At 28.9% G+C, this 11,052-nt stretch overlaps 1 protein-coding gene across 3 annotated transcripts; it reads right to left on the bottom strand.

The window, feature by feature from the left end:
* Window positions 1-1,720: 1,720 nt before the first annotated feature.
* Window positions 1,721-9,308, bottom strand: LOC130665187 (uncharacterized). Of its 3 annotated transcripts, none has more exons than XM_057465490.1 (6): window positions 7,983-9,305; window positions 7,112-7,135; window positions 4,301-4,422; window positions 3,622-3,864; window positions 3,309-3,545; window positions 1,721-1,921 (listed from the first exon to the last, which is right to left on the bottom strand). In XM_057465490.1, exons 1-6 carry the CDS (start codon window positions 9,038-9,040, stop codon window positions 1,806-1,808), a joined length of 1,800 nt encoding a protein of 599 aa, XP_057321473.1. In that variant the 5' UTR covers window positions 9,041-9,305; the 3' UTR covers window positions 1,721-1,805. The 3 variants fall into 3 exon arrangements, with proteins under 3 accessions (XP_057321473.1, XP_057321475.1, XP_057321474.1); XM_057465492.1 differs by having other exon boundaries at window positions 3,313-3,545; window positions 7,983-9,300; XM_057465491.1 differs by lacking the exon at window positions 7,112-7,135 and having other exon boundaries at window positions 7,983-9,308.
* Window positions 9,309-11,052: the final 1,744 nt, after the last annotated feature.

Genomic DNA, 11,052 nt, shown 5'->3' with positions numbered 1-11,052 from the left:
GCGGGTTATTTTATTTACTGAATAAATCGATATCGAGGGTAATAACAAAATAAAATGGAGAGAAACAAAAAAAAATTACGTTACACTATTGTTATTATTTATGATTGTATAATTGTTAAATCACTTGAATATATTAAACGAGTGATGGTTATGTGTGTTACTATATACATTTTACTGGGGTATATATATGTATATATGCATACAAACATACATATGAGTAGATATCGAGTATCGAAAAGTGAGTGGGCAAGAATCAGCTGATTGGATAAACTTTAATGGTCGAAATGGCTTCTGCGCATGCGCGGGTTTTAAATAAAGAGGGGGTGGAGCTGTCTGTTGGTAAGTTATCTTGTGAGTTTGGTGATTTAATTGGATGCTACAACAAGAGGTGTCATGGCGGATGCCTTTGGATGGGAATACTGAAGTTAGCCGACGTCTGATAGTTTTTGTTCGTTTTTTAGAATGATAAATTATAAAAAAAAAAATATTTGAAAAAATTGCATCTATAGTTTCTTAAATTTTATATATGTGCATTTTTTTCGATTTTGAATTTTTGACATCGATTTGTTGGAAAAAAAAATCCGAAAACTGCCAACTGTGTTAACTATAATCTGAAGTTAGCAGACGTCTAATAATTTTTGGATTCTTTTTTTAGATGATAAACAATAAAAAAAAAATATTTGAAAAAATTGCACCTGTAGTTTTTTAAATTTTCTACATGTGCATTTTTTTTTTTTTTTTTTTTTGCAATTGATTTGTTGGAAAAAAAATCCGAAAATTGTTAAGTGTGTTAACTATGATCTAAAGTTAGCAGACGTCTAATAATTTTTGGATTCTTTTTTTAGATGATTAACTATAAATAAAAAATTTTTGAAAAAATTGCACCTGTAGTTTTTTTAATTTTCTACATGTGTATTTTTTTTTTTTTTTTTTGCAATTGATTTGTTGGAAAAAAAATCCGAAAGTTGTTAACTGTGTTAACTATGATCTGAAGTTAGCAGAAGTCTAATAATTTTTGGATTCTTTTTTTAGATGATAAACGATAAAAAAAAAATATTTGAAAAAATTGCACCTGTAGTTTTTTAAATTTTCTACATGTGCATATTTTTTTTTTTTTTTTTTAATCGTGGTGGAAAAAAAAAATCCGAAAATTGTTAACTATAAGTTAGCAGGCGTCTAATAATTTTTGCATTCTTTTTTGAGATGATAAACAATAAAAAAAAAATATTTTAAAAAATTGCACCTGTTGTTTTTTAAATTTTCTACAAGTGCATTTTTTTTTTTTTTTTTTTTGTGATTGATTTAATAGAAAAAAATCCGAAAATCACTTATTGTCTGCTAACTTCAGAATCATGTGTTAACTTTATGATCATTATGGGATCGCGTCTATTACTTAAGATTTTGAAAGATCGAATAGTGTTAAATTTTCGTTTTTGGAAGTATTCATACATTTATTTTCTCACATAAAATTAATATACAGTATTTACAATTATTCTAAACAATAATCTTACACTAAAATAGAATAGTCAATTTTAATAATTAATTATGAAATTAATATTAATAATAATAATTATCTTCAGTCGTCGATAATGAAAAAATAATTGGAATATAATTAACTGTAATAATTTTATCTATTTACAATTAATAATTAATAAATAATTATAAATTTGTCACTTATTACTGATAAATAAAAATAAAATATAAAAATTGACAGTCTGTGAAAATTAAGCGAATTTTTTTTTTTTTTTATATGAAAAATTAAAATTATGTTTATTGTAATTATTATTATATATAATTAATTAATTCTACGATCTATGCCTTGACGATTTATGTTTGCAGTTTATATAAGTCACTGTTTCTCCATTTACGACGCGAACGTAACGAGAACAGGCTCGAAAGAAGAGTGCAGGGACGCGTTGGTCTGTAAAAAAAATTATTATATTTTACTATTTTTACGGAAATAAAAAAATTTGAAAAAAACATGCAAGGTCAAAAAACAATTTGAAAACAAAGTCCACACTCAAACGCTTATGTTATAATTAAGTTTGTAAATTAAGACCGTGAGAAGTTTGATGACATTTGATCTAGACCAAGTGAGAATTGTCAACTCAGATGCTTCGCGATTTAAGTGTACAAGCGAATTTCAAATCAAAAAATTTCATAATGGAAATTTCAGTGAGGAAATTTCATATTGGAAATTCTACAAAGGAAATTTCAGTAAGGAAATGCCACAATGGAAATTCCACAAAGGAAATTTCATACTGAAAATTCCATGAAGGAAATTTCGGTGTGGAAATCTCAAATTAGAAATTTCAGTAAGGAAATCCCATAATGGAAACCCTACAAAGAAAATTCCACAAAGGAAATTTCAGTAAGGAAATCTTACATTAGAAATTCCACAAAGAAAATTCCATATTGGAAATTCTACAAAGGAAATTTCAACAAGGAAATTTCAAATTAGAAATTTCAGTAACGAAATTCTACAATGGAAATTCCACAAAGGAAATTTCGGTGAGGAAATCTCAAATTAGAAATTTCAGTAAGGAAATTCCATAATGGAAACCCTACGAAGAAAATTCCACAAAGGAAATTTTAGTAAAGAAATCTCATATTAGAAATTCCACAAAAAAATTCCATATTGGAAATTTCAGTAAGGAAATTCTACAATGGAAATTCCACAAAGGAAATTTCGATGAGGAAATCTCAAATTAGAAATTTCACTAAGGAAATTCTATAATGGAAACCCTACAAAGAAAATTCCACAAAGGAACTTTCAATAAGGAAATCTCATAGCAGAAATTCCACAAAAAAAATTCCATACTAGAAATTCCACATAGGAAATTTCACATTAAAAATTCCACAAAGGAAATTTCAACAAGGAAATCTCAAATTAGAAATATCAGTAAGAAAATTCTATAATGGAAATTCCACAAAGGAAACTTCACAATGGAAATTTCATAATGGAAATTCCGAAAAGGAAATATAATGGATATTCCACAATGGAAATTATTTATGAAAATTTCATAATGGAAATTTTAAAATTTCTTCAATGAAATTTCATTATGAGAATTTCATACAAATTTCTAAAATTTCATTATGAAAATTTCATACATTTCTAAAATTTTATAATGAATATTTAATTATGGGAATTTCATTACGGAAATTTCATGGCATTGGAAAAAACTTTATGAAAAAATTTTTCACGTGCAAGCAAAACATAATTCACGTGCGCTGTTAAAATAATTATAGCAAAAACTGAAAAAAAAATCAAAAAAGCGACAGTTAGTGATGTTAGCGCACACACTCACATGCCTTGTTATCTGTGTTATCATCGGTGTGACAGCTATCCTGGACATAGAGGGCCGGTTTAAGAGGCCTTCCCTCCTGGTCCTCGACTTGGACCACCAGCCCATGATTGTTGGTCCCGCTGGCGTGGATTCTCGGAGCCTGGCGCCAATATCTCAGCGCTTGTCGGACATCCAAAGCCAAATGGCTGCCCTCTGATGTCAATGGAGTCACCACACTGTCCATTAATTTTTTCTTTGCTGTAATAATTAAAGTTTTTTTTTAACTCATTAACTAATTAATTAATTAATGAATTCATTAATCGAGAAGACTTACATCGATGTTTCTTTAGCGATCGCATGTAGAAGTAAATTGATATCCTTATTTTTTTATCTTCTTCGTCTTCTTCTTCTGACGGACTGCTGGTGCTCGATAACAAGCTCATGTTCTGCGGAAGTTTATACAGACGCAATTTCGCGGCGACCACATGGTCGTCGGATGTCAGATTTATTTGAAAGTACATATTCATTGAAAAAGGGTCTGCCCAAATTTCAGCGTCGGTATTTTTGGGAACTTGACCTTAAATTTAAAAAACAATAATTTTAGAAAATTCATAAATCGTTTATAAAAATGCCGATATCTCGAAAACGGTTCGAGATATCGAAAAAATGAAAGACACCAAATTTGTAGCTTATAAAATTTCCAATAAAATGACTTAGGATTCATATTTTTATTTTTATTACTTTATATATTACAAATTTTTAGTTTAATTTCGAAAAACCTGAAATTTTGAGGTAATGGTAAAAAGTACCGATATCTCGAAAACGGTTCGAGATATCGAAAAAATCAATCAGACCTAAATTGTAGCGCGTAAAATTTTTAATTAAAAAATGTAGACCAATTATTTTTATTGTAATTATTATTGGAGCTGTTAATTTTTTTTCATTGAAAAAACCAAAAAACCCGAAGCGGGATTCGAACTCGCGACCTAAAATTCAAATTTAAAAAAACTTACAAGTGGGTGTGAACATCGTAAGTCTTTCTCGTTGGACTTGATTATCAGTTGATGTAAGATTGAATCGTCCTGTCATTGCCAGTACCCTCAGCTTGATATCCTCAATGGCTTTTTGCCCCTGACTGTTAATAAAAAAATCGGTAATTACTAAAAATAATTAAATTCATCTTGATAAAACTAAATTTCAAACCCTATACATGCTGTATAATTTTTTTTATCTATCTAAAGATCAGTAGAGCTCATTACTCATGGCTCTGAGTCGAGTTAGAGTTAAAAAATCGGTAAACTAGTTAATGTAAGTTAGGACGACGCTGGAAGTGTTAAAAAGCAAAGCAAGAGTGGAATCGCGAGTTAAGTGTTAATATATATGTATATGTACACATGTGAATGGTATGTATGGTCAGTGACCCAGACAGGCCGCGTGGCCAGAGGCGCTACTCGTTATTATTACGATCTAGACACTGGCTAGACAGGGAGAAACGTCAGCAGCACCCGATTCCCTTGACTGTCTGTCTGTTTCTCTGATGTCCATCGGACTCTGTCTCTGTTTGCTCTCACTTCCTTTCTCCTTTCATCTCTCGAGGCCTCAAACTCCTCTTTTTATATCCTTTCTCAAGCTCCTTCACTGCTAATTTGCAAGGTAATTTACTCTTATCCTTATTTCAATACCACCTTTTATTATTTTATTGTTAACGATTTTTATCAATCGAACTTTAGGTGCCGATATCTCGACAACGGGGAGAGATATCGAAAAAATGTAAGAAAGCGAAATTGTAGAGCGCGAAATTTTGAACAGAAATTGTCTAAAAAATTTTTTGTTATTTCTATTAGGCTTCGAGTTATGAATTTTGAAAGTTTATTTTTGAAATTTTGAAGATTTTTCGGGTAAATGTATAAAAGTACCGATAACTTAAAAACGGAGAAAGATATCGAAAAAATGCAAGAGAGCGAAATTGTAGAGCGTAAAATTTTGAACAAAAATGGTCTCAAAAAATTTTTTTGATTTTAATTAGGCTTCGAGTTATGAATTTTAAAAGTTTATTTTTTGAAATTTTGAAGATTTTTCGGGTAAAAGTATAAAAGTAGCGATAACTCGAAAACGATACGAGATATCGCAAAAATGTAAGAGAGCGAAATTGTAGAGCGTGAAATTTTAAATAAAAATGGTATGAGAAAAAATTTTAAATTTTAATTAGGCTTCGAGTTATGGCTTTTGAAAGTTTGGTTCAAAAAACTGAATCTATAAATAAAACATATATTTGTTTATTAATTATAAAAATGTCGACATAACACTTGATTCAATGCACGCGCGTGTCAATCGCGTCGCGCCAGGCATTCTACAACATTGCGTCGCGTACGTGACCCGTCTGGTACCTGTCTGGGTACGAAAACGTGTGTACACATCTGTATACTCCACGCTGAGATTTCAAATGAGACTCATATTAATAAGTAAGCCATTCAAAAAAAAAAATAAATAAAAATAACATTTTATATTAGACCCGAAGAGGAAGTGACCCACATTCTCAAATGCTTAGAAATTGGACGTTGTCATAAAAAATATCATTTTTCAAATAATTTATAAAAATATTTTTTCAAATCCTCTGTTACCGATACCGCAAAATTCATAAAAAAATTCACTCAAAATTACAGATCAATTTGTGGCTCAAAATAAAAGAAAAAATGCCCCAGAATTTGTTTTTATTTAAATAATTTTTCGAGTTACAAAATTTTTAATTTTCAAAAAAAAGTTATTTACTCCCAAATTGTCAATTAAAACTGCCGATATCTCGCAAACGGTTCGAGATATCGAAAAAGTGAAAGACATAAAATTTGTAGCGCATGAAATTTTTAATAAAATGATTCAGATCTCAGTTCTCAATTTTGATAACTTTTTGAGTAATTAATTTTCAAATTTAAATTTTTGAAATTTTTCCGATTTTTGGGCGCTGGTATTAAAGTGCCGATATCTCGAAAACGGTTCGAGATATCGAAAAATTGAAAGACGCCAAATTTGTAGTGCGTAAAATTTTGAGTAAAATGGCTCAAGACTCATATTTTTATTCCGATTAGTTTCTGAGTTATGAATAATATAAAATGAAAACTAGCGAAAATTCGATTCGCCGGTTAAAAAATTGTCAATGGAAAAATAAATAATTAGTTGCAGCGAAGCAATTAGAGAAATGTGACCACAATAAAAAAATTAAAAGAAAGGTGGAGAGAGAGAGTGGGAAGATAACTACGCCAATGTCGGACACGAATGCATTTTCGCGTCTAGACTTAATAAAATAAAAGAAATGCCAACGAGCATGTACGTCGCGAAGGGGCAACAAGCCGCGGCTAAGGTGGGGACTACAGTTACGTTATTATATCTTAAGCAAAGGGCACCGGGGGCGTGAATTTAAGAAAATTTTTTTTTTTTTTGTCAAATTTTTGCAAATAAATTCAACGAGAAAAATTTTTAAATTTCTCTTGTATGAGTTCGGAGTCCGGAGTGCGGACGTAAATATTTTCGTTGCTGCAAGGGCGCGAGATATTTTTACGGTCCAGGTTCAATGAATTTACCGGAACGCGCTTTTTTTTTCTGCAGAAAAAATTTAAAATTCAAAAGAAAATTCTTCTTTTGATGCCACTTTTTACTTATGAATTTTTTTATTTTTTTTCACAAAAATATATTTCGCAAGAAGTCGGATCCTGGCTTTGGTTCAAAAATTTATAAATATCTGGCATTGAGTTTAAATAAAAAATGAGTTAGTATAAAATAAGCTAAAGCTATTGGTTAAAGTAAAAGCAATTCCAGAGCTTCAAGCTTACCTATCGAAGCTCGATTGATTCCCACTAGAAATTATATAAATTTAATTAACAAGCAGTTTTATTTATCATCTAAAAAGAAATTAAAATATCACTTATTCTAAGTCTACAATAAACTTTTTTGCTTTTAATTATCATAGTGTCCAAATTACCCACTTTACCACCAAAGTTATTAAGTACTTTTTTATAGAGAATTTAATTTCCTACAAAAAAGTACTCTTATATATTTGTCATATTTTCAATAGTTTGGTCACAATTTAAATTCAAAACCAAAAAACTACTGGGAGATTCAAAAGTCTCCAATTTTCAAAAACCGGATTCTTTAAAATCAAATTTATGGGCCATACATAAAAATATGACGAAAACATAAAAGACTAAATTTGTAGGAAATTAAATTTTCTACAAAAAAGTATTCTTATATATTTGTCATATTTTCAATAGTTCAGTCACAATTTGAATTCAAAGCCAAAAAACTACTGAGAGATTCAAAAGCCTCAAATTTTTAAAAACCCGGTTCTTTAAAATCAAATTTCGATGCCATACATCAAAAATATGACAAAAACATAAGAGATTAAATTTATAGGAAATTAAATTTTCTACAAAAAAGTATTCTTATATATTTGTCATATTTTCAATAGTTCAGTCACAATTTGAATTCAAAGCCAAAAAACTACTGAGAGATTCAAAAGCCTCCAATTTTTAAAAACCGGGTTCTTTAAAATCAAATTTATGTGCCATATATCAAAAATATGACAAAAACATAAGAAATCAAATTTATAGGAAATTAAATTTCCTACAAAAAAGTTTTCTTTAGTTTTTTTTCTAAACCCAATAATTTCCAAGTTACGTTAATTTGAAATAAAAAACAACTTACTCTCGTCGATGCGCTAACGCCAATTGTTGATAAGCCGACAAATTTCCATTATCGTAATTCCAAGTGTCATTAGCCCCCTTTACCTCTTGATCCCTCACATCAAAACCCTCAAACCCAAATTCGTCATCAGTTACATCGTCCCCCCTCTCTTCCTCACTCTCATCGGCTTGTTCATTCAGCGCTTCAGGTATCACGCGATAAACATCATCTTCCACCCACTCCAGTCCCTCATACTCCGACACCTTCTTACCCGGCTTTTCCTCCCTCCCCCCTTGACCCTCCGTCGTCTCATTTTCCTCTAATTTACCATCAGGTTTATCTGTCCCAGGCAAAACAGTAGACAAATCAGGAAATAAATTATTTCCATTCGTGGTCATTTCCAATTTTTCACTCCCATTATTTTCATTTCCGGTCTCATTATACCCGATTTTGAAAACAACGTGCGGTTCCATTGCTCGAGCGAATGCCAAATGATCATCATTCCCATCATCGGTTTTATTTTCTCCCCCATTTTTTTCAATTTCACCCTCACCCCCACCCCCGTCTTCATTTTTCCTCTCGAATTCCTCCATTTTATTGGCCAAATTTTCGTAATCCAAAACCGCTTGTCGATTGTACGCGTCGATGTCAATACTGTCATCATCATCATCATCAGTTTTTTTAAAAAAATTATTATACTTTTCCGTGGACTCAAAATTTTCATCGAAAACTTCCCGGAAATTATCTCTGCCCCCCAAATAATTGTCGTCATTTTTTTTAAACTCGCGGTCTCTTATCGCCAAAATTTCCTCTAAACTGTAATTCAAACTTCTCAATAATAATAAATCCCCATTACTTAAGTCTCCAGTTATTATTTTTAAAATCGCTTTCTCCAACATCGTCTCCAATGTTTTTGGACTGAATGGAAAATTTTTTTCAGACCCATCCAAACTGCGGCTTACTCGTTCCAATAAATAATTTTCATTATTTTTATTATTGTTTAGATTTAAATTCAAATTTGCAGGACGTGTCCATACGCACGTGGCGATGTTTAAAAAAATAATCACTTTTAAATTCATTTTTTTTTTTTTTACACTTTTTTTAGTCACTCATCGTCACTTGAAAAATTTGAAATTTGAATTTTTTTTTTGAGAAAAAAAATGAAATAAATTTGAAAATGAAAAAAAATTTTTTAACAGACGGTAATGTTGACGGTACGAGATGTAAGACTCAACTGAGGTGACCGGTGTCGGTATGAAAGCATAAGTACGCGGTAATAGTCAGCCGCGTAGTAAATTTATGAGTATTTATATTTTTTATATATATGAATATATGTATATATATATATGAGTATGGGTGTGTATGTGTGTATAGATGGACGTATGTAAATATGAGGATTAAAAAAATTAAATAATAATTTTTTTTTTGTATTTTAATTTTTTTGGAGTTTGAGGATTTAAAGTGGATAAGATGAGAGAGAGTGTGATTTGTTTAGCTGATGATGAGGACTTTTATAGAGAGGGTCTCCCTACCAAGTGGAGTATAGTCTAGACGAATTTTAAGATATGATCTTTGAATTATAATGTATCATTTCAATAAGAAGTCTTTGGATCGCGATATATGTGAGGGAGTTTTGGATTAAATATATGAATTTTTATGGGGAAAATAGGGGAAAAAAATTTATGGATCTTTTTAGGGGACATTTTTTGAGCTGTAGAATGCATGGGGGGAAAATTAAATTTTGGCGGGAAATTTAAAATTTGAATTTTTGAAATTTGAATTTTATGAATGGAGTTTGAATTCATATTGTGGGTAATCTATGGGAGATATGGGAAAAATGTATAGGAATGAAATTGTAGAGGATGAAATTTAGAAAAAAAAAAGTGGGAAACGTTTTTGAGGAATTTTCGAAATTTGGACTGGAATTGGGAAAAATAAATGTGGGCTTTAATTGATAAAGGAAAATTTAGGAAAAAGAAAAAAAAATTAAGTAAATGAGTGACGAAATAAAATCTAGTAGACAAAATAATGGGGGTATTTTGTAAGCCAAATTGTTTTTTTTTTTTTTTTTTTGGCTATTTTGGCGAGTTATATTTATAGAATGTCTATTCAGTACTAAAGAATCTAGAACATAACACACATACATATGAATTTAGTTTACTTAGTTTACTAGGGATTGTAAGAATGACTAAGTAAGAGAGAGTATTACGCATTTACTTGGGTAACATATTTATAATTCATTATTATTACTATAAATCATATTTTTTTGGTAATAATTTTTTCGATTAAATTTCCAGAGTAAAAAATTGATGTATTTTTTTAAATATCAAGTTTATGGAAAAATTTATAAAATACTTTTTTGTAGGAAATTTAATTTCCTATAAATTATTATCAGGCAAAATTTTTGAATTTTCAATAAAATTACGCGTAATTTCGATTTAAAGTATTCAGTTCCAAAATTTAGTTACAAATTCTAGTATTTTAATATTATTTGATCTTAAAATTAAAATTCTGGCTAAAGTATTGAAAATATGACAATTATGAGTATATACAATTTTATGAGAAATTAAATTTTGAACAAAAAAGTATTCTATGAATTTTTTCATATATTTAATAGTTTAGACACAAATTTAATTTAAAGTCGACTATTATCATAATCATAATAATAATAATTATTATTATTATTATAATAATACTAATAATAATAATAATTATAATACTACTAATACTAATACTAATACTAATAATAATAATAATAATAATAATAATAATAATAATAATAATAATAATAATAATAATAATAATAATAATAATAATAATAATAATAATAATAATAATAATAATAATAATAATAATAATAATAACAATAAATTTATCATTATTATTATTACTATTATTTACATAAGGCAGCAATTTACCCGATGAAATTCCCTTATTATTATTATTATTATTATTATTATTATTATTATTATTATTATTATTATTATTATTATTATTATTATTATTATTATTATTATTATTATTATTATTATTATTATTATTATTATTATTATTGTGGATTTTCTTTTAGAATTTACTAGGCAATAGCTTA

The sequence above is a fragment of the Microplitis mediator genome, chromosome 3, assembly GCF_029852145.1.
Source record: "Microplitis mediator isolate UGA2020A chromosome 3, iyMicMedi2.1, whole genome shotgun sequence".
NCBI lineage: Eukaryota > Metazoa > Arthropoda > Insecta > Hymenoptera > Braconidae > Microplitis > Microplitis mediator.
The sequence above is the reverse complement of the archived record's forward strand: the minus strand, read 5'-3'. Positions and strand labels throughout refer to the sequence as shown.